This window comes from Phacochoerus africanus, chromosome 2 (assembly GCF_016906955.1).
Source record: "Phacochoerus africanus isolate WHEZ1 chromosome 2, ROS_Pafr_v1, whole genome shotgun sequence".
Lineage (NCBI taxonomy): Eukaryota > Metazoa > Chordata > Mammalia > Artiodactyla > Suidae > Phacochoerus > Phacochoerus africanus.
In genome coordinates this window covers 100,584,396-100,607,773 of record NC_062545.1, presented here as the reverse complement: position 1 = coordinate 100,607,773, position 23,378 = coordinate 100,584,396, and the positions used below count along the sequence as shown (strand labels likewise).

General features: G+C 52.6%; 1 protein-coding gene across 4 annotated transcripts in view; it reads left to right on the top strand.

Moving 5' to 3' along the window:
• SMAD7 (SMAD family member 7) overlaps positions 1 to 22,007 on the top strand; it is a 30,018-nt gene extending 8,011 nt beyond the window's left edge. For 2 of the 4 annotated variants that reach the window (XM_047764364.1, XM_047764387.1), the window contains exons 3-4: positions 6 to 80; positions 19,991 to 22,007. In XM_047764364.1, the coding sequence (XP_047620320.1) occupies positions 6 to 80; positions 19,991 to 20,529 (614 nt within the window). In that variant the 3' untranslated portion in view covers positions 20,530 to 22,007. The remainder of the gene's footprint in view (positions 1 to 5; positions 81 to 19,990) is intronic. The other 2 variants (XM_047764371.1, XM_047764378.1) reach the window with 2 other exon arrangements.
• Positions 22,008 to 23,378: the final 1,371 nt, after the last annotated feature.

The following is a 23,378-nucleotide window of genomic DNA, read 5'->3' as shown; positions in this document are numbered from 1 at the left end:
CACAGCAGACTGTCCAGATGCTGTGCCTTCCTCCGCTGAAACAGGGGGAACGAATTATCTGGCCCCTGGGGGGCTTTCAGGTGAGATGCTTTTTCTGTTATTTTCCTGGCAAGTCTGAGACCTCCAGAAATGACTGGAGACTGGAGGCATGGAGGTGGCCTTCTGCCACCCCAGCTGGTCTGGAATTAATTCTCCCTTTTTTGTGCATTTAAACTGGATGCATCCTGGTGACTCTGGTGGCCTTCAGCTCTGCAGTCTGGACCTGTGCCCTGCGCAGATGTGGAAATGGAGGAGATGGGGGGTTACTGGGTGGGGGGGCCGTGTTTTGTGGTTATCGATTGCTAAGCAACTCTGGCTGGAGGGGCTTCCACTGGCTGACTTTGGTGTCATTAGTTCACAAGTATAAGCTCTTTTTGGCTCTTGGCCTCTGTGTATTGGATGCCTTAGAGGGCACGCATCCACCTTTGGGGAACTTATTGAAGACAGGCCCCAAGTGTAGAATGGGGGTTTAGGTGTTCCCGGTGCTTCTCTGCAAGTCCTAGTCCCCAGTCCACTTCCTGCAGGAGTCTGCATTGCGTGTCAGGGGATGGGAGCGCCAGAGCAGGGATGCTGCAGACAGTCATTACCCAGCAGAGGAGGCTTTCCTCAGGGCCCATGGGGTGTGAGCAAGGGCCTGGGATGCTCGGGCTGGAAGGTTATGGAATTGGGTGGGGGCACTGGGTAGCTAAAGTGTCATGGTCCTTGAGGGACCAGAGAAGAGAGAGATGAACTTGGAGAAACTCATTAGCAATGTAAGTGGGAGACATTTCCATTTTGTTCTAGAGATGCCTTGTTTCCACCTGTTTTTCCCACCCCAGTCTGCAATTGCTGGATTTTCTAAGAACTAGCTAGGGCAGGAGGGAAGGTAACCCGGAGGAAAAAAAAAAAAAAAAAAAAGAAAGGAAATCCTGCAGAATTCTGGGCATTTGTCTTTGGGACATTGGTGTAGGATCATAGTTGCATGTTATAAAATGGTCTTTAGGGGGACCCTGGTGCCCCCTCTTTTGTGAGGTGACCTCTCTCTGGGCAGGTGTCTCTCAGGCTTGGTTCACCCTTAGCCAGTAACCTGTCCAGGAATTGAGCTTGCTGACAGTGTCTTTAGGGAGCCTCTTGTTTGTTTTGATTTCAGGGCAGTATATACTCTGGCTGTTATCTGAGACAGAGGGTATTGTTTCCTCAGCTCCTAATGAGAGCTGAGCAGGAGGAAAAAGAGGGACCTGGAAAGGGCAGGGGGCTCAGGGCGTGAGGATGGGAGTGGACCACGGTGGGTGGAGGAGGGAGGCTCACCCAGGGGCAGGGGCTTGTGAGCTGCTGTCTTTTCTGCTTTCTAAGGCTGAGAGAGTTCCGGAAAGAAGGAAGGCCAAGGACAGGGTCTGGGCAAAATACACACTCAGGATGTTGTTAGATGGTTTTATTTTTTAAATCCTGAATGTGCAGGGAGGCGTCCTTGCCCCTCTGAACCACATGAAATAAGCAAGGGAAGTGGTAGCTTTTGAAAGGGGGCTTCTCAGAAGGTTTGTCTTACTGATAACATCTTGTCTGTCTCCTCTGCTGGAGGAAGTGACGGCACCAGCCTGAGCCACCAGCCTCCTTGCTCAGTCTGGGAGCTAAGCAGTGTGACCTGGCACAGCCCCTTCTCAGATGGGTGGGCTTCTGAGAGCTTTTCCAGTCCTAGAAAAAGACACTGGGGGTAAAGCAGTTATTAACCCCTCCGCCCACCCCCACCGTTTCTGCAGCCCTTTCAATGAATGAAGAGCTGCTAGGAAGGCGTGCTGCTGGTCTCTGAAGGGATCACGTGGTTTAACAAAACTGCAAAGAAAAAGAAAAAAAACAGGGCGGGGGGGGGGGGTAGGGGAGGGAGACACTGCACATGAAAGAGCATTTGTTTTGAATTTTAGCTCTTGATTTACTAATTCCCAGGGCTTCAAAGTTTGAGCTCTTTCTTCTTTCAGTTCAGAGTTGGAGCAGTTTATTAATAATGGGCCATGGGGGGAAATTGAAGAAACTGTTCCTTGGAATGGTGCCAGTGGTTTGGGGGTATCTGGAGGGGAGCTGACTGGGCACTGAGAAAACCCAGGACCCCACCCTCTGCAGCAAGAATGCCCCGCCCCCCAAAAAAGATGCTGGTCATGGCCCTGGGCCAGGGGCAGAGGGTTTTGCATATGGAGAAAGCCCACACCACCTCCTTTCCAAGCAGTTGATCTTTCCACAGTGGGGGGGGGCGGGGGCGCGGTGGCCTGGGTGTGTCCTCCTTGCCCCAATGAGGCCGGTGGGGGGCTGTGGTGGCTGAGGTGGCGGCTCCTCTGGGCGGCAGGGGGAGGCTTAGCTGGGGCTGGGGCAGTGGGGGTGGGGGAGCATCTAGGTGGGGTGTGGGGAAAGCGCCCACCAGGCTCTACCCCTCCTCACCTCCCCCTTGAAATCACCTCTCTGAGTGTCCCTTTCACAGGCCCTGTGTGCTGTTTTCCTTCCTGTCCTGCCCTGGCTGAGAGCGGGCTTCATGAATGGGGCTCAGTTTAGGGTGGGAGGAAGGTCGGCAGCGGGAGCCAGGGCTTGATTCTCTTGGCAGGGGAAGAAGGGAAAGCAAAAACAGCGAATGTGAAAATGTGATGCCTCGCGGAGGTGGGGGTGGGGGTGGGGGTGTGCTCCAAGGCACGCCCCTCCCGAGATGCGGGGTGACTCCAAGGCTGGCCCTTCCCTTTCCTGCGAGGAAGGGGCTGGGCGGGCAGCAGCGCTGGGAGCGGGCCCGCTGGCCGCTGTTGGAATTCCAGCCTTGCAGCGCGGGTCTGGCCGGTGAGACGACAGGCCCAGGCCTTGGGGACTTGAAGCGCAACATACCCCACCCCTGCAAGTTTCCTCAGTCTGGGAAAACGGCACATTTTTAGAAGGCTGTGACTCCGTTCCAGGAGATCGTACTTTCATTTCTGACAGCCTGCTCTCCGAGACAGATGGATTGCTCGGTGCATGGTTGTGTGTGCATGCGCGTGTATGCGTGCTGCAGACGTACAGATAGACGATCTCGTGCACAGACACATGAGCAGGCAGATGCCCACAGGCAGGCTCTGGGGTAGGCCTGAGTCCCTCCTACTTGGGATCAGGGAAAGCTTCTCCGTTGCCGGGGGGTTTGTGCTTTGGGGCCCGGGCGTGATGGTGGGTCGGTTCTGACTCGTGATCTGGCTATGGTGCTTTTTGAAAGGTGGGTAGAACAGGCCCTTGTTGCTGGCGTGGATCCTGGCCCAGGATACCCATCTCGGAGAGGTCTGACGTAGATGGGAAGCTTCTGGGTTCAGCTTACTGGTGGAAATGGAAAGGATTTGCTCCCAGAGCTTTCACTGTATCACTGGTAATTAAAAGCATGTGTTCGAAGCTGTCATCTTTGCAGCCTCCATCTGGAGTTTCCAGGGGTGGGGTGGGGGGTTTCTTTAGCTTGTCTGCCCTCCTGGTTTGGGAGGCGTGGGAGCGCTGAAGAAACACCACCTCACTTGTGGGTTCTAGGTTATTCCCCTGCAGCCCCTTCCTCCAACCCCCTTTATATATTGGTGTCTGGAGCTGGTTGAGCCTCAGACACACGGGAGGGTTAGGGCAGGATTGGAGGCCAGCAATCATTTTTAGTCATTTAAATTTCAAAAGAGGTACCACTGTGGATTTCAGGGAGGAAGGAGGGAGGCGGTGGTACTGATGTGTCTGGGAGTAGGGGTTGAAGGAACCCCGTCTCTTGACTGTGCAAAGTCACCTTTATTGGAGAGACACTGGCCCACCAACCCAAGAGAGGTCAGCTCCTTTGCTCAGGCCTCAGGTCCATGTATAGCTTCTAGTTCTGGGTGTTGGGAGCAGCCTTAGGTCAACCGCCATTCCAGGAACGGTTCTTTCCTCTTCTTTGATTCCTTGCTGGCATCTATGAGAGCCTTGGAGGAGAGTTTTCAAAAACACCTATATAATCTGAAAATACAGTTCTGGCTTAGTCCACGGTCAACTTGGGCTCGAACCAAGTAGCCTAGGAAAGAGTGTTCCACCGTGTTTTTAAGGAAAGCTTTTCAGCTGCAGTTGTTGTCTGGCTGAGATGGTGACGGCGAACTGGGAATTCGGGCCTGGGTGCCTATTGCTGTGTTTTTCATGTCTCCTTCCCGTGCCTGGGAACAAGCAGCATGTGGTTTCTCGGGTCTGATGCCACTGGGGTTGTTGGTGGTGGATTGAGGTCATCCAGGTGGCCAAGAGCATGGGGAGTCAGACAGACCAACCCCCTACTTACCCACTCCCCTTCCTTCCAGGCCACTCTGAGGAGTGACAGTCTAGATCTCTAGGGACCCAGCCATATGTCCCTAAATGCCAGCCTGATGACTCGGGCCAGGCCAGCTCACCTGGTGCACATCCACTCCCTGGTGAAGACCAGTCACGGACAGCAGTTCAGGCTGTTGGCTGCCGCTTCTAGAATGCTTGAGGTCATGCACTCAACCCTGGAGAAGGGCTTCACTGTTAAAACCCCTTTTGTCCTGGAAAGAATGGAGCAGTCAGGCAGGGGTTAAATACAGACTGACAGCCTTTAAAGCCTCTGGAGCAAATTGGGGCTGTTCTGCCGGCCAGACTAGACAGGCTGCTGCCTCATGCACCCTGTCACTGAGGCAGAACACTGAGGCCAAGGGGGAGGGGGCCAGGTGAGGGCCAGGTGTAGCTTTTGGCCACAACCTTGGGCACTAACAGCCCCTCCCTAGGTAGGCTTTTTCTTAGCAGATTCCTTCTGCACCCATGGGACCTCTATGGCAAGCTCAGAGCCAGGGGGCCAGTGAAATCGAAGGAGGACGTGGAGGACGTGCCAAACGGTTCTTGATCAAGTTTGGCTCCCTTTGCTTCTTCATTGCCACTGTTGCTGTCCTGTGATACTGTTCCAACAGTGCTGTGATCACCAGGACACTTCAAAGCGGGTGCCTTAACCTGGTGGGAGAAAAAGAAAGGCATAGGGCGGTGGTCCCCAGACTTGCCTGATCAGGATCTTCCAGATCATGGTCTATTGGCAGGATCCCAGCATCAGTATTTTGGGAGGCTCCCCAGGTGATTGCAAGGTGCAGACAAGTTGGGGGGCTCCGGTGTAGGGGGTAGAGGAGTTTGTGTTCCTGTGGGGAATATCTTTGGTGGCTGTTAGGTTTTCTGTTATTCTGTCTGTGCTCCCATAGCATTTGAAGATTTGAGGATCTTGCTTGTTGAGCCTCTTCTCAGGACTTTTGCTCCACTGGAGAAACTAGACGGGGTGCATCAGCTCTGCCCCTTCTGCTCATAGGCTTTGCTGTAGTTAGAGAATGACCTTGTAAAAGGGACCTGTGGGACAGGGTTTCCTTTTGGGGTGATAAAAATGTTCTGGAACCCAGGTAGTGGTGATGGTTGCTCAGCTCTGCCAACTCTCTCAGTGTCACTAATGGTACATTGCATGTTTTGCCACAACTTTAAAAAAGTAATGAGTGATAGCTTTTAAATCCATGCCGATCTTTAGATAATCAATAAAAAACATCGACTCCGGAGAGTAAAAACGGGCAGAGATGTCTGTTAGGCGCCTGGGATCTACTTGTTGCCACAGCATCTCTGAGGTCTCCTATGGAGGGGCCAAGTTCACGGGCCTGTCTCCATGAGTGTTCAACCTCTCCTTTTCCATGCTGGTTGCAGAAAAGAGAGAGAGATGGGGAGTTCCCACTGTGGCTCAGCGGTAATGAACCCAACTAGGATCCATGAGGACGCGAGTTCCATCCCTGGCCTCGCTCAGTGGGTTAAGGATCTGGCGTTGCCCTGAGCTGTGTAGGTATAGGTTGCAGACATGGCTCCAATCTGGCATTGCTATGTCTGTGGTGTAGACTGACAGCTGTAGCTCTGATTTGACTTCTATCCTGGGAACTTCCATATACCGCCAGTGTGCCCCTAAAAAGACAAAAAAAAGAAAAGAAAGGAGAGATGGGAAAGTTCCCTGTGGCTGGTTTCCCGAGGCTGACCTTTCTGCAGGGAAAGTGAGCACCCTGGTTCCCTCTCTGCCCCAGACGCTCTTCTCCACTGGGCAGCCCTGGGATGGGTAACCATCCATGCCAGGGCCATCTCCCAAAGCCTGGGGGTCCTCCTGATCCCCTGCAGGGCGAGCCCACCCCTCCTCTGGTCCTGCTGCCTGAGCCTGTGGTCCATGGAACATCTTCGCTGGGGTTATAGGGCCACAGAGAAGGTTGGTGACTCCGCCCGGGTGCCTTCCCTTTGCAGGAACCCTGTGAAAGGATACTGTACAGTGTGGCCGCTGGGAGGTCATCACTGGCCGTACCATCTTTCTCGCGCAGTACTGAATGGCTAGCCCAGCGCCTGGCCGCGTGCCTACTGTCACAGACAGGCTTCCTCTCTGGGCTATTTTCAGCGGGAAGATATTATTAACTGCTGAGACACAGTTCTCAATTTAGTGGCTAACACACCAAGAAAGCAACATTCCCTTGGTGGCAGCAGCGCTACCCAAACACATCGGCTCATTAGGGAATGCTTGGCCGCCCCCCACCCCTGGCCCCTTCTTCCCGTGGGGATCTGCACCCCTAGTCCACTCTCCCGGGAAGCTGCGACTGTATATTCAGTAACTACTATAGAGAGAACAAGGCTTTTTATTAAAGCCAACCCATTAAAGATATAGAAAATGATAGGGTTTTTAATTCTAGGATGGGGAGATGTTGTGACCGGGATGGGGCACTAGATGGAAAAAGGAACTTTCTATGGAATGGTGGACATTTGTTTAAAACAGGGTGATAACTTTCACCTTGTAAGTGCACGGGAAATATTGGGACAAGTCAGGAAATTACATCATTCCTTTTATGAGAAGAAGTCCAGAAAAAAGTTGTTCGTGAAAGGTAGTGGCCGAGAGGAGGCCAGCCCGGTTTGGTTTGGTTTGGTTTGGGTTTTTTTTCCCCTTCTTTCCTTCCACTCCCACGAGAACTTTTAGACCATTTTCTTTAAGAAAGAGGCTGTTTGAGAACGTTATGTTATTTTTATTATTTAAAAAAATATTTTACCAGAAGGGTCACCTTCAGTTGAAATGTTAACTGCAGCCTTATTTCCCGGTTTACTAAAGAATCTTTCATGACTTTTTCAGCTTCCTTCCCCACATGGTGAGGCCAAGCAGCTCTTGGCTGGAACTGAATTTTGGTTTGGCTGCACAGTCTTCAACACTGAGCCCCACCCAGTGTCATTAGCTCAGCTTTAACTTGCAAAAAAAAAAAAAAAAAACAACAAAAAACACAACATTTTTTGGGGGGAGGGGAGAGGATAGGTAGGACTTTAAAAACACAACATTTTTGGGGGGGAGGGGAGAGGATAGGTAGGACTTTAAAAACACAACATTTTTGAGGGGGAGGGGAGAGGATAGGTAGGACTTTACCTATCGATGTCTTTAGCCTTTTCACCCCTAACCAAGGTGCCTGGCATTTGGCAGGCCGGGGCTGCCTTTATCGTCAAGCACTGAGCCTCATTTTGTCCCAGCCCCTTAACTTCCCGACTGTTGCTCGAGCGCTGATGCAAATTGAAGAGGTAACAGAAGACAGTTCCCCTGGTACAACTGTGCCTGGGACCTGTACTTTGCCCTGGGGGATGGGGGTAGGTAACACAGTCTCTAGTCACCTAGAAGCTTCCCCCCAAAAGAGGGTTGTGCACCCCCGCAGTGGTGTGGAGAAGATGGTATTGTTCTGGGTGTGAAAACAGTTTATTCATCTCTGGGTCTCTAAGACCCCTCTTTGACGATGTCATTATTCTCCTGACATGAGGCATGGGACAGTGCCCCGACCCAGGCTGACATCTTTAGGATGGAGACCAGAAAGAAAGAGGGGTTTTGTGTGTGTGTGTGTGTGTGTGTGTGTGTGTGTGTGTGGCTTGCTTGTTCCCCATTCCACCCTTCCCCCAGCTTTTTTTCCTTAGTGTGCTTTGTTTTGTTTTCATAACACAACAAGAGCCCTGGGGTGTATAAAAGCATTGTGGAACACTCGGTGAGGGTAACTTGTCCAAACAAAGCAGGACGCCAGGGCAGAATGCTGTGGGCAGGTGGTGAGCCCACAAAGGTTGCCTGGCCGGCGCCTGGCCTGGAAACACCTCTCGGGATCAGCCGCAGCTGGCTGGGAAGTAGCTCAGGACAGGGACTCTCTTCCTGCCTCCACGGGGAGCCTGGGACCCGGCCTAGCCCTTTCTGGCTGATCCCTGTCTGGAAGGCAGGCTCCCCTCCTGGGGTGGGTTCACGGGTACCACCCCTCTGCCAGGTGTGAAATTGGTGTAGCGGGGAGGCAACTGCTTTGAGAGAAACCAGTGTGCCCCTGTAGTCCAATCGTTCAGCAATCATTTACTGAGCACCTACTATGCACCAGGCACTGCCAGTCAGAAAGGGCATTGTTCTTGGACTCTGCGCAGATGTCATGGTTTGTCCGAAGGTGCTGTTGGGTCAGTTGGGTGGAGGGTCCTGGAACAGGATTTGGCTTGGTCTGGAGTTGGGCAGGGGGCAGCTTCTCAGGCCCTAGAAACCCAGCCAGGGCGTGATGTGTTGTAAGACAACGGGCAGGGGTGCAGGGATGGGCCCCCGGGGTGATTGAGCGTGTGTGGCAACTCCTGTGTCATCGGCTTTCCCCTCTGCTTTGGTTGTGTGGTCTTTTGACAGTTGAGTAAAGCAAAGCTGGTGCATAAACAGAGGTCTGTGCTCTGGTTCTTTCTCTGCCCCACCCCCCTTCTCCCAACTTGTTGATTGTGAGATAACAACCCTAACAGCAGGAGGTAGGGTTATAATCCAGACCCTGGTAGTACCTGGAAGCTCAGCCCATCAGAGGAGGTGACCCCAGCTGAGCAGCCGTGGGGGCCCCAGGTGAGGGGATGGGCATGGGGGTGGGACTGCTGGAATGATAGTATTTATGTCTTTATAGCCACAGGGAGGTGGATGCTTTTAAAGCCCAGGAGTTTGACTTTCCTAACTCCTGTGAGTTTGATTCTCATGAAGACCATCTGGGGATGCGACACCGGCTTTTTGATTGAAAATCTAATGGTCAGGTCCACCTCTGAGGTCCCAGCTGGTGTGCGAGGCCTGGCCTGCCTGTGGGTGGGTTTACTCGAGGTAATCTAATCTCAGTTCCCAAGGGGGTTCATTTGCACGCTCATCCTGCCCCTGGCTGTTCCACTGAGGCCAACCAGTGGCCTACCAGAGCCACTGATGGCTCTGTTCTTGGGAGTTCACTAATTGCATTAATCTCCTTGCTCCTCAGTGGAGTCAGGAGAGCTGTTGTGGCCTGGGGTTTGATCCAGGGCAGTAAGGGAACTGATTTCAACTCCAGGTTCATCTTGCAGAATGGGGGATTTCTGTCTTTCAGACATGAGCGTGCTCAGATCACCAGGCTGGGCCAGGGACTACTGCCGGCTCTCTTCATTTCTGTATTTATTGCAGTTTTACTTTTTAATTTGGGGTAGTCGTTCAACAGGAACACAAAAAGACAATGCCAAGATAGGACCGTGCTGGTGGTAAACTCACCTTTCTGCATTTTCCACTTGGCGGTCCTGTCTCCATCACACTTTCCCACCTGGCGGTCACCTGCTGAAGTTGGCAGGTCTCCTCTGCCGCTAAGGCCAAGGGAGCTTCTCAGCCTCGAGAGCGCCCGGGGACCTTGCCAGCCCCAGGGCAGCCTCTCCGCCAGCACAGCCCCTCCCTCTCATTAATCAGTAACCCAGAGGGAAAAGCAAGGGTTGAGTTCCTCCTGGGATCTGGGTGCTTAGCACCTGTCTAAAAAAAGACGGGTCACAGTTAAAGCCCTGCTGGGGGGTATTTCCTGGGAAAGAGGCCTGGAGTAGGGGGCTTGCAAAGATTCAGAAGGTGCACCACCCCCTATCCCTCCTCTACCCCCAACCCCCACCCCTCCTCCCGCCTCAGTTGCCCCATGAAGGGGACTGGAAGAGAATTATAACTGGAGGAAAAGTGCCCTCCAGGATTCAGTTCCCTGGGGCTGGCCTGATTTCCTGGGCTGAGGGTGGGGGCACAGCCACCAGCTTGCTGCGCCTTAGTTTTTTCACCTGCAAAGTAAGTGGCTGGATGTGGTCTCCATGACCCTGGTGGTACCGACATCCTGTGACCTGTGATCTTTGGCTCTTGGATTTGAAGACGTGTGGGAATGAGACACCGCCCCCCCGCCCACCGCCGGTTGCTGAGGTGGTGGGTAGCTAATGTCCTCTCCCCTTGGTGAGGAAAAAGATTGTAGTTCTTCAAGGTTCTGGCTTGGCAAACTTTTCTAAGAATGAGTGACAGCTGAGGAGTCTTTCCCCAGAAAAATGCATATGCATACCAACATTTTTATACATTTTGGGGTGGGGGGGCTTTAGCCTTGCCTGCCCTCTGTGGAATCCCCTGGAAGGCAGACTGTGCAGGAGAGCATTAGGAGAGGCAGGGCCTTTTATTTTTTGTTGTAAAATACATACATTTACCATTCTAGCCATTTTTTTTTTTTTTTTTGGCCAAGCCCCGCTGCATGTGGAAGTTCCTGGGCCAGGGATCGAACCCATGCCACAGCAGCAACCCAAGCTGCTGCAGTAACAACACCAGGTTCTGAACCTCCTGAGCCACGGAGAAGTTACCCCATTCTAGCCATTTTTAAATGTATGGTCCAGTGGCATTCTGTCCATCCCATGCTGTGCAGCCATCAACACCATCCCTCTCCAGAACTTTTTCACCTTCCCAAACTGGAACTCAAACATCGGACACCAATTGCCCAGTCCCCCCTCCTACCCAGCTCCTGGCAACCACCATTCCACTTTCTGTCTCTGCATTTGACTGTTCCTGTTCCAGGGACCTCGTACGAGTGGATTCATACACTATTTGTCCTTTTGTGTCTGGTGGATTCTGCTCAGCATAATGTCTGCAAGATTCATACAGGTTGTAGTTATGTGTCAGCGTTGCCTTTTAAAATGTATGTACAGGAGTTATGTGTCAGTGTTGCCTTTTAAAATGTATGTACAGGAGTTACCTTCATGGCGCAGTGGTTAATGAATCCAGTGGTTAATGAATCCGACTAGGAACCATGAGGCTGCAGGTTCGATCCCTGCCCTTGCTCGGTGGGTTCATGATCCGGCGTTGCCGTGAGCTGTGGTGTAGGTTGCAGACGCGGCTTGGATCCTGCGTTGCTGTGGCTCTGGCTTAGGCCGGCAGCTACAGCTCTGATTAGACCCCTAGCCTGGGAACCTCCATATGCCTCGGGAAGCAGCCCTAGAAAAGGCAAAAAGACAAAAAATAAAAATAAATAAAAAATAAAATCCATTCATCCTTCAATGGACACTTGGAGTTGCTTCTGCCTTTGGGCAGTTGTTAGTACTGCTGCATACCCAGAGGTGCAATTGCCGGCCGTGTGGTAGTTCTCTGTGGAGTTTGTTGAGGCAGGGTCATGTCTGCGTAGACAGATCACAGATCCCATGGGGCAACTGGGTGGGCTTGAAGGGGAGCCCTGGGGCAGGAATGGGGGGGGGGGGGAAACACGTCTGAGGCCTGGCTCTCTGTGGTAATACAAGCCAGGTTGGAGTCCTCTGAAATGTGGGGCACACTGCAGAGAGCAGCGGGGGTCCAGGGTGGGGGAGCTGTCGGCTCAGGCTGGGAGGGCCTGCGGGAGGGGGGAGCCCCAGGCCTAGGAGGTCCTGGTGCTTTGGGGGTGAAAGGGCCCGGATGGCTGAACAGTGAGTGTGTCAAAGCCAGGGAGATTAGATTACAGAGGCAGACAGAAGTAATGATTAACTTTTCCAGTCTGCACGCTGTCTCCAGTCTGTCGTACTGTTGTTTTTCCCTGTAAGTACAGTGCGGCCCTGGCCTGGCTGGGCCCTGGTGTTGGGTTGTAAAGGAAGAAGGAATGAGGGCTGGGAGTGAGCAGGGGGCGGGGAGCCGGGGAGCTGGCCGGAGAGCGAAGGCTTTTCCATCAGATCCTGTGCTGGAATTTATTGGCCAGAATGCAGTAAATGTTCAAAATGCCATCCCAACCAACAGTTTTCATAATTGTTATGGAACAAGGGGAGCTGGGGGAGGGGAGGGATGAAAAGGACTTTTGTTTCTCACTGTATTTTTCCACATCTTTGGACGATTTCTCTACCCTCTAGAAAAAACTGAGTTGAGCTGTCGGGGGAATGGGGTGGGGGCAGGGCCTGCGTGTGAGGCTGTCTTACCTTTCAGGGAGCCAGAGGTCAGGGCAGCGCGGGGCTCTAGTAAATCGAGGCCAATTTGTGGAGGGTTTGGATGCAAACTTATGTTTGGAATGGATGGTCATTGGGATCCTATGCTACAGCACAGGGACATGTGTGTGCTTGGGTCGCTTTGCTGTACAACAGAACTTGAAGAAACATTGTCAGTCATCTATATTTTAATAAAAAAAAAAAAATGGAGGCCCACAGCAAAAAAGCAGCTCCAGTAGAGCCCCCAGACCCGCAGAACCAGGCAGAAACTGCCCTGTACCTCTGGGAGTTGTCTTTCGGCACATTGTGGCTTATTATGCAGCTGTGTTTATTAAGATTCTTTAACATGTAGCAGCATACTTATAGATGGTTAATAAAAAGAAGAGGGATGTTAATTTAAAAAAATGAGGGGGAGTTCCGGTCGTGGCGCTGGGGAAACGAATCTGAAGCATGAGGTTGCAGGTTCGATCCCTGGCCTTGCTCAGTGGGTTAAGGATCTGGTGTTGCCGTCATCTGTGGTGTAGGTCGAAGAGGTCGCTTGGATCCCATCTTGCTGTGACTGTGGTGTAGGCCGACAGCTGTAGTTCCAATTGGACCCCTAGCCTGGGAACCTCCATATGCCGCCAGTGCCACCCCTAAAAAGAAAAAGAAAAAAAAATGAGGGACTTTCTAGCACTTTAAGAGAAGGTTCTTCGGTTGGATTTGCCTTTGCAAGTGGAAGCGCAGCCCCAGTTGGTAGTCCAGGTGTGGAATTCAGAGGGATTTCTAGACTCTGCAGGTGGGAGGTGGGTGGGTTAGAGATGTGACCAGAATATCCTTGAACACCCTTCTGTTGTGGGATGTTCCCCTTCCTTGTTATGTCTTCCTGGGAGTGGCCAGGATCGTACCTGGGGGTGCGGGCAGGTGAGCAGATGGGGGGGGGCGGCCTCTGTGTGTGCAAGTGTCTGAGCCTCTTTCCTGAAGGGAGCTGCTCAGCTCTTTGGGGGTGGCAGCGGGAACTCAGTGATGCACCCGTGGCGTGGAAGAAACTTGAAATGCAGACTTGAGAAGTGATGAGGCTAGATGCACACTAACCAACAGCCAGGGAGGCCCATTTACTGTAAATATTATGAATGGAGTTGGCCGGGCTGGGCGTCCCCACCCTTCCTCTGAGGCCTCTCGGAGCCGGGCAGAGCTGGCCTCCTCAGAAGGCAGGCAGCCGGGTACACGCTATAATTTGCATGGCTGAAGGCTGGGGCGCAGGAAGCCGCGTCAGCCCGGCTGGCGAGACAGATGGGAGCTTTTGATTTGTGTGGCTTCCCTCCCCTGCCCGGCGCTACCCTCAATTATATCCTCTGATGGCAAAACACTGCTCTTAGGAGGGACCCCGGGGGCTCGGGGGCCTCAGACTTGGGCTGTTTGAGGGGCTCAGGAAGGGGGGGGTGGGGCCTGCTGGGGGAGCAGGGAAGTACATTTTAACTCTAGTAACTGATTACTCATCACAATTTGTAAGACACAGTCACGAATCAGTCTTGTAGATGAGCAGGATCTGCCAAATATGTAAGCCCTGGGAGTTTGCAGGAGGAAGGAGGATGATGGTGGGTGAGGAAACTTTAGGGCGCCAAGCCTGGGTGGGCGTTGGGAGTGTGATGATGACACAGGAGACCCCCCTCCCATCCCAGGAGGGGGCTCGCCTTCCCCTTAGACAGAAAGAACATGTTTGTAGACTCACTGAAAGTTTTTGTAAAGTTGATTTAGAGATGGACACAGCAAACTCTGACTCACATCTCTTTTGCCTTTTGGTTTTGTTTTTGTTTGATGGTTGCAGATGAAATGCAAAAAGGTGCCCTATTCCCCAAAGTGATTTTCTGCCTCTCTAGAAGGTAGTAAAAAGAAATGGACCCGGCGATGTTTCTTACTGACCAGGGACATCTGTGTATCCCAGAGTATAGCCAGAGACCCGTCAGAGGCAGAAGAGGGCCCCTGGGGCTGTTTTACCCCAGCCCCTCTGCCTGGTAGTTATGGGCAGGTCAGACTGAGGCTTGGAGGGGGCACAGCCACTTGGCCAAGGTCACAGAGCAGCAGCGTGCTGGCAAAGAAGCCCTTTCACTCTCTTGGCTTCTTGGTGTGAAGGAGCTGAACCCCACACTTGGGGCCACAGTAGGTGTAGCACTTTCAAAGTGTGCTCTGGAGGACACATATCTGAACCTCTAGTATTTGGAGAGGGCTGGTGGCTTTAAGGGCCTGAGGTGGCTGCCCACCCACAGCTCACACGGGCAATATTCTGGCCTCGAACCCAGTTCTTGGCAGGTGATGTGTGCCTGTCTCCCCTCCTTTAACATATGGATGGTGATGCTGTGCTGCCTCACAGCGTGCCTTTTCTGTGAGCATCTGCCAGCAGGGCTCATTAGGTTTAAGTACCAGTGCAGAACTATTCTCCCACCTGGGGTGGGGTAAGGGGGGCGAAGAGTGTGGTCAGCGTTTTCCGAGCGTTCTCGAACCTAACAGATGATATGCCCCCTAAGAGTTGAGAGTCTCCAGTGAAGCTGCAGCTCAGGCCTGGCCTCTGGCTGCTTTTCATCACATCAAAACAACAGCCGGTGAGGCTGCCATTGCGAGCTTCATTTCAAGGATGAGCTCAAGTCACTGCCAAGGTGCCCTGGGGAAGCAGGTTTGAGGAGGGGGTGTCTGGTTCCATAGCTGGTCCACCCATGAGGGGTGGGGCTCCCTGAGGAGTGAGACTTGGGAAGCTCAGCTGGTTGGGGCCAGGGCACCTGAAGAAGCACCCTGGCTTCTGAAGGCAACAGCCTATGCCACCCCCTGCCTGCCCCCTAGCCCAGCCACCCGGACCCGCATTGCAGAGCTCTAAAGGGAAAAAAAAAAAAAAAAAAAATCCAACTTTTCCATCCTGCTTTCTACCAGCCAGAATTCATTCTCCCTTCCATTTGTCCAAGGAGCTCAGGTGGTAGTGATGGGTTGGATCTGCGCATTTTCTGGGTAACAGAGTTAACTGAGAGTGAGGTTGTTTCACCCCCCACACACACAACCCGGGTAGCTTGCTCTGAACCCCAGAGCTGTCTTTGCTCCCCCGACAACCCGAGGGAGCGGCAGTGGCATCATTGCTCGTGTCCCGGATGGGGTGGCAAACGTGGCTAAGATCTGACCCCAGAGCCCAGACGGAGCCCAGACACCCCAGCCTGGTTTTATGTTTGCTTTAGTTTTTTTGGTCATTTGCTTCCTGAAAACTGGAGCCCAACAAGAGTCTTTGTTAATTGTATTTGAGATGAGAGAGTCGATAGGACGGAGTGGTACCGAGTCCTTTTATCTCAGTCCTTGTCCCTGAAGTGGGCCGGTTGCTCTCAGAACAGCCCGTTTCCTGACTGGGGTGGGGAGCCGGGCTGACGGGTGCTGTTAACCTTTGAGATGAGTGATGGAGGGGGCAGGACGGGATGAGGCAACCGTGGTGGCGCCGGGAGTCCCGAGGAGGGAGGACCCTGGACCTGAGAGGGTGAGGCGTGGCAATGTTTGCGTTCCAGGGTTGTACTTCTGAGTCTGCATTTGTGCCCTTCGTTTGCCCTCATCAGCCTGCGTGAGGCAGTCATTTCCGCCGGCTCCACCCCAGCCGGCTGCTGTGCAGGACCACTGGGGAGGGGGCTCGAAGACCCACCCGACTGCTGGATAATGAGAGGGTTGGATAAAAGAAGTAATCCCTTGGTAACCCAAGCGCCTTGCAGAGATGAGATCGGATTGAGACCCACCTCCCTTTGCCCATCTTTTAGTCCAGCCGCCTTGAGCCCTGGCCTTGGGGCTCATTGGATTCCGAGGGTGCGAGCTGGTGTGGCCCCGTCTGGGCTGGCTTGGTTTCTCAGTTGTGTCCCTGTCCTGAAAAGTCAGGATCTCAGGGACCCCCTCCCCATCAGCAGCCCCTCTGTGTGTAAGCTCAGGTCAGATAGCCTTACTTCTAGTGTTCTCAGAATCCCACCGGGTGTATTAAAACAGTTCTGCCTCTCTGGCATCCTGGTTGCCTCCTTAAGCTGAAGACCAGAAATAGTACTATTGAGGCACTGAACTTGGCTTTTCCTCCCAGCCACCCCCCGCCCCAGGTTTTTTCTTCTTCATTGCCTCACACCTTCAAATAAAAAAATTTAAAAGGGGAAATATCTCTCTCACCTAAATTGGGCCTTGAGGTCTGGTCACCCTGTGCCATTGAGATCCCAGGCAGGAGATTCATTCATGAGCTTCTGGCCTTCTAGAACGGTCTGGTCTGTTCATTCATGACCAGGGTAATTAAATAACTCTTTGTACGAGGTCTCGTTAAGTGGTCTTCCCTAATGCAAGTGCAAACACGAGGCGAAATCCTTCCCCTTCTCCACCCCCGCCTCCCCCTTTCCTTTTAAAGGGTAGATTTTATGCTTTAAGGGAAATGGGGAAGGGGAGGGGGGAAAACAACCTGAAAGGAATTTTAGGCCGATTCAGCACTTTTCTGGGGTTGCTCCAAAAATTCCCTAAACTGTAATAAAAAGAAAAAATTGTGAGCAGGCATCTGATTAGCTAGCTTTTTACAACACAGCTTTTCTTTTGGATGAGTTAAAATGCACAAATACAGTTTTAAAACAAGCCCCTGTACAGTTTTCTGAGGCGGGAGAGAAGAAGTTGTTGGAAATGCCGGAAACGGTTATAAAAGCTGAGGGAAATTAACAAGGGACTGCGAGTTTTTGCCTTTGGAGGCTGAGAATCAACCACCATGATACGAAGGCGCTTCCTTAGTCCTTGTAATCAGGGGGACTTTTCGGGGCGAGATCCTCCCAGCTCCTCACCTCAAGGAGGCCTGGGAAGCCCCTGGGAGCTGGGCGTCAGCACAGACCTTTGTGGGGAGATGCTTGTGGGCTGTGGGCCCAATTTAGGGAACTGATTCTATGAAGATGTCGCTGCATGCTTCCCAGAAATGAGCCCAGACGGCAGGTCGTTCAGGGCAAAGGAGGGAGCCCTGCGTACCAGGCCCCCAGCAGCGTGCCATGTAAAAGGGACCTTCTCTCTTGCACTGGTTTTGCCTGAGAGCCTGCTTTTTGGCTCAGATAAAGTCAAGGAGGAGCAAAAGAAAAGAGATATCAGGGTGCTAGGGGGCTGCTGGGTGACATGTGGGGGGGTCCTGCTGCCCCCGATTAGGGCACCAAGTGGGCTTTCAGGGGCCTTATTCACATCCAGGGACACCCACATGCTGCTGTTTATCTGGGCTGGGCCATTAACCTCAACAGCAAAAGGCTTTTTCCAGGGGATGTCTGGCAGCAAATTGCTGGGTGGACTGGCGGGCAGCACAGATGAAAGAGAAACCCGCCAGAAGGCCCCCCCCCTTCCCCTCCCCTCCGCTGGGCGACCTCAATCCTCTGCCCCCGCCCAGTTTCCTCAGCCCGCAGAGGCCCCCCATCCCTTGTCTGTGGGCCTGGCACCGGGGCAATTTGATCCCTAGGACCCTGTCCTCCTCCTCCCCCTCCCCCTGCCTCACCTCCCTACTCCAGCGGGTGCCAGGTTTCAGGGGAGCTCCATGAAACAAAGTATTGTGAGGCTCCCCCGAGGGTCTCCCGAACCTTCCTCCCAGCAACTCTCCAGTCTTCCTTTCCAGGCCAATTTGTTGTCCCGAGTTGGGAGCATAAGCAATAGCTTATATTTCCAAACACCCTCCCCACTCAGACAGGCAGGCAGGTAAGGGCTTTCTCCTCCCTCAGCAAACTTGGCTGCCAGGACATTTTTATTTACATGGATGTTATGGGTCTTTGGTGTAGCCTTCAGAGCTGAACTCCCTCGGCAAGAGGGTTCAAAGATTGCCAGCGCTCTCGAGTTTATTAGCAGTTGATGGATACTTTGCAGAAACAAGTTAATGCCTGACGAGTCACCTTCAGCTTGGAGCCCTGGTCCCTCTCGTTTTTCCATATGTTCCCGGGTGTGTGCTTGCAAACACACGCACACACTCGAAGTGCGTTCACACTACGCTCATGGACACAGCCTCTCCCACACTTGAGCTTTAGAAATGCATGGGGGACGCAGGTGACCAATTTTCTGGTGTTGATATTTGATGGGGTTGGGGTTGAGGGGAGGAAGGAGCCCTCAGCTTTCCCCATTTTTGTAGCTGTCCCAGCCGGTGGGGTGTCTAGGGGATTGCCACTCAGGGTGGGTGTTGGTGGCTGCCTTGATGGGTAGTACATTTGTACAGACTTATTCATACATAGGATGCCTCCATGCAAGACTGGCTGCTGCTTTAAAAAAAAAAAAAGTTAATGGAGCTGCCTGGTTTGGCTCCCAGGCCTGAACATGCCTAGAAACGTTGGAAGGAGTTGGCATGCTGAGCTGCCCTGGCTCCCCGGCCTGCGGGGATGGTGGGATGCGGGGCCTGAGCCCTCCTCCAACCCCCAGCCGCTGTGCCGTATAACCCATCATCGCTTCCAAAAATCAAAAAGGCCTAACAGAGCAAAAGACACCTCCCGCCAATCCCTGCCTTCAACCCCAAACCCCCCAGTAAGAGAGAAGCAAGAGCTTACAGGGAGGGCGGGAGGAGGGCTCTGCCGCCGGCCCTGCTCTCCCCTGCCTTTCCCCATTTTTGTTAACAAATACAAGACTTCCGGTCTCCGCCCTGCCACCACAAACCGCAGCGTTCCTGCAGCCCGGCTGGGCTCGGGAGATTTATGGCTCCCAGTCTGAGGCCTACCCCGCCGGCTCCAGCTTGAGGAAGAGTCGGAATGCCAGCCGCCGGGGCCCCCTGGCTTCCATATATCCTCCCTTTTAAAAGACCTCCAAGCGCCTGTTCAGGACAAATCACCTTAGCAGACTCACCCCAGCCTCCCCTGCTGGCTGCCGTGGGAAGAAAGCACGTCTAGGAAAGCCGGGGTGGGGCCTCCAGGAGCGGACGGAAGAAGGAGGGGGAGGACACCCAGTCTAGATGCTTCTGGGGAGGGAGGGGGAGGAGGAGGAGGAGGAGGGTCCCCCCCCCCCCACAGGCATGGTTGTACCCACTTGAGACACACAATCTTCCATCTGGGCCAGAGGTAGTCAGGGCTGACACCAAGTTGCGTGTTGTGACTTGGCGTGTTGACAGGAGCTCACCCTTTGTGTACAGAGCTGCCGGGGACAGACACACTGAGTTGTTTTTCTATTAGGAAGATAGGTATTTTTATTCCAAGTCACCTCCATTAAAGTTTCCCCCAGACAGTGCTCCCTGACGACCAAGGCATTGATCTGAGGACTGGGTGACAAGCACAGAGACTGTTTAGCAGGTGGTCCTGGGGTCTAGGTCTGGCTGTGTCATCCCTGGGGCCTGAGCAACAGACTTCCTGAGGCCAGGTTTTCTCATGAGGATGACAAGGGGCTGGAGTAGCTGGCCTGCAAGGTTCCATTCAGTTTAAAGGACTATAATTTCAGACCTTCTGTCTTAGAAGGCCTCTCCCAGCCCTAAAAGTAAGCCCTCCAACTAAGTTACTAAGTGGTCCTGGCTTCTGATTCTGCAGGGATGGGGCTTCCATTGGTAGGGTTGGTGTCCTGGGTTCCTGATAGGATGCGGGGGAGCAGAGGAAGCAGGGAGCCCCATGCTTAAGAGGCCCCGCTCTTCCATCACTGGGTTAAGATCTCCAAGCCCCCCATAGGAGAACTGTACAGCCTGTGGCACATCCAGTGCCCTATCATCTCTTTCTGTCTTGCACTGAGAAACAGTGGGCCTGGCGGCCCAGGAGTGCGGGTGTGCACGTCATCTTGGTTTGGGAGGAAGAGGAAAATGCCAGTCCCCATCATCACCCACCATGTCTGCCATTTTGTCTTCTAGATTCCCAACTTCTTCTGGAGCCTGGGGATCGGTCACACTGGTGCGTGGTGGCATACTGGGAGGAGAAGACGAGAGTGGGGAGGCTCTACTGTGTCCAGGAGCCCTCCCTGGATATCTTTTATGATCTACCTCAGGGGAATGGCTTTTGCCTTGGACAGCTCAATTCGGACAACAAGAGTCAGCTGGTGCAGAAAGTGCGGAGCAAGATCGGCTGTGGCATCCAGCTCACGCGGGAAGTGGATGGCGTGTGGGTGTACAACCGCAGCAGTTACCCCATCTTCATCAAGTCAGCCACACTGGACAACCCGGACTCCAGGACGCTGTTGGTACACAAAGTGTTCCCCGGTTTCTCCATCAAGGCTTTTGACTATGAGAAAGCGTATAGCCTGCAGCGGCCCAACGACCACGAGTTCATGCAGCAGCCGTGGACTGGGTTCACCGTGCAGATCAGCTTCGTGAAGGGCTGGGGCCAGTGCTACACCCGGCAGTTCATCAGCAGCTGCCCGTGCTGGCTGGAGGTCATCTTCAACAGCCGGTAGCCTCGTGGGGGAGAGGACAGAGCGGGAGCCGAGTGGGCCCAGTCCAAACTACTTTGCTGCTAAGATTTTCCTCCTGAGTGCTTGCTTTTCATGCAAACTCTTTGGTCATTTTTTTTTTCTTTCCTCTCGTCGTTCTTGTTTATGTTATGTTTTGTTTTGTTCTTTGAGAAATAGCTTATGAAAAGAATTGTTGGTTTTTTTTTTTTTTTCCCTCTTCAGGGCGGGTTGGGGCGGGGGCAGGGGTGGGCAGTGGTAAGGTTGGCAGAACACCCAGATCTGAAAAGGGGAAGCAAAAATCAGTGCCACCAAACACAGTGTAAATGGGGAGCAGGCCCCAACCTTGGGGTCATCGTAGCCCTTAGTAGGGCTTATGTGTGAGTGAGTGTGTGCCCGTGTGTGAGTGTAGATGGGAGAGGCAGTGTGCTCTGTGTTGTTAACTACGAATGCTCCCAAGCTGTGTCTCTTGCCCCTTGCACCTGCGCAGTGGGGCAGCGGGTCTCCCAGCAGCTGCCAGCAGCAAGGTTGTGTCCCCAGCCTGGGGAAGCCCCCCCACCCCTCGCCACCCCTTCCTAGGACATTGGCCTGTCCGCAGGCTTCTTTGAAGCAGCTCTACAAGAAGCCGAACCAGAACCTATTTCCCATGCTGTCTCACTCGCCCCCGCCCCCTCCAGCCACCTCCCTGCCATCGTCCTTTCTCTTTTAGCCACCTTCTCCTGGATTGTCTCTGAGATGGACTTCCTGAGGGCTGCCGGGGCAGCCCCATTACAGTATTGCTCACCCAGTGTCCTCTCAGGCCCCTCAGCCTCTCCCCGTCCCTGGTTACATCAGGTTTTTCCTGGATTCAGAGAACCAGCTCAGCATTTTCCTTCCCTCCGCAGCCTGTGTGCTGAGCTCTGCTGTTAGACCAGTGAGGGGAGCAGCACCCCCCTGCCCCCTGTTCCCCCTTCCCACCAAGAAGGATTCGGTCCATTGTAACCCAAGGTACCATCCTGAGCTGACACCCCTAACTCTTCTCATTTCTTCTACAACTCATACACTCGGATGATACGTTGACACTGCTCTTAGCTCAATGAGCATGTTTAGACTTTAACATAAGCTATTTTTCTAACTACAAAGGTTTAAATGAACAAGAGAAGCATTCTCATTGGAAATTTAGCATTGTAGTGCTTTGAGAGAGAAAGGACTCCTGAAAAAAACCTGAGATTTATTAAAGAAAAAATGTATTTTATGTTATATATAAATATATTATTACTTGTAAATATGAAGACGTTTTATAAGCATCATTATTTATGTATTGTGCAATGTGTATAAACAAAAATAAAGAAAAGATGCACTTTGCTTTAATATAAATGCAAATAACAAATGCCAAATTAAAAAAAGATAAACACAAGATTGGTGTTTTTTTCTATGGGTGTTATCACCTGGCTGAATGTTTTTCTAAAGGAGTTTATGTTCCATTAAACAATTTTTAAAATGTATACTTGATTCCCTTGTTGTCTTCCAGCTCCTTTTTTTTCCTGGTAGGAGGGGAGTGGGGAGGTGCAGAATCCAGGACAGTTGGGGTCTCCTCGTGCTTGGTTGGGAGGAAAGGGGGGGACCACAGAAGGGAGAAACATCCAGAAGAACTTGGTCTTCTCTGAATGCTAGAAAGAGCCATACCTGCACAGATAGCACCTTTCTTATAAGGCAGTAACCCTAGAGTGTAGTTGGTGGGTGTCCTGAATTTGTCAACCTCAGGGAGCCCTGAGTTAACAAAAGCAGGTGATTTTTTTCAAAGCTTGAAAAGTTGAGTTCCTGTTGTGCCTCAGCAGGGTAAGAACCCAACTATAATATCCATGAGGATGTGGGTTCCATCCCTGGCCTCCGTGGGTTAAGGATCCGGTGTTGCTGCAAGCTGTGGCATAGGTTACAGATGTGGCTCTGATGTGGTACTGCTGTGACTGGTGTAGGCTGGCGGCTGCAGCTCTGATTTGATCCCTTGCCTGGGAACTTCCATATGCTGCAAGTGCAGCCTTGGGGAAAAAAAAAAAAAATCTTGAGCTTAGTAAAGAGAGTTTCATTTTGAATGATGGGCAAGGGGAAGAGGAGGTATAGTCCTAAGAACTTGGGGTCCTTCTGATTCCTGCTTGCCAGCTCCTTGCTGTATGTTCAATCCTGACACTACTGCACCTTTCCCTGAGGAAGGTCACTGCCACAATGGGTTCTAGGACAGCTTCCCTGAGGGCTGAAGCCCTGGAGTAGAGATGAGGTACAGGCTGTGCTGGTGGTAGGAGGAATCGGCCACCTGGGTCTGTGAAGTTCTGTACTGCACACTCTGAGAGGACTGAAAAGAAGTCTAGCTCCTACACTGCACTCTCTCCAGTTTGCTGTTCCCTTGGCTCAGCCCAGCCCCAGTGGCACTTGCTGGTAACCTACCTCTTCAGAACTGCCCCTGGGATTTCCACTGCTCTCTTGATCCACTCCTTGATCTGATCCACATTTTATTTTATTTTTATTTTTTTGCTTTTTGGGGCCACACCCATGGCACATGGAGGTTCCCAGGCTAGGGGTCCAATTGGAGCTGCAGCTGCAGGCCACAGCCACAGCCACAGCAACACCAAATCCAAGACACGACTGCAACCTACACCACCGCTCACAGCAATTCCGGATCCTACCCCACTGAACAAGGCCAGGGATCAAACCTGCAATGTCATTGATACTCTTCAGGTTCATTACCACTGAGCCACAATGGGAACTCCCTGATCCACATTTTAGATTCAAGGCCTTTTGTGCAAGAAATGGGTCCAAACTGGGCACCTGATTAGGTGCTTATGTCAGGGGGTCTTGAACCTTAGACCCAGGAAGGGGCT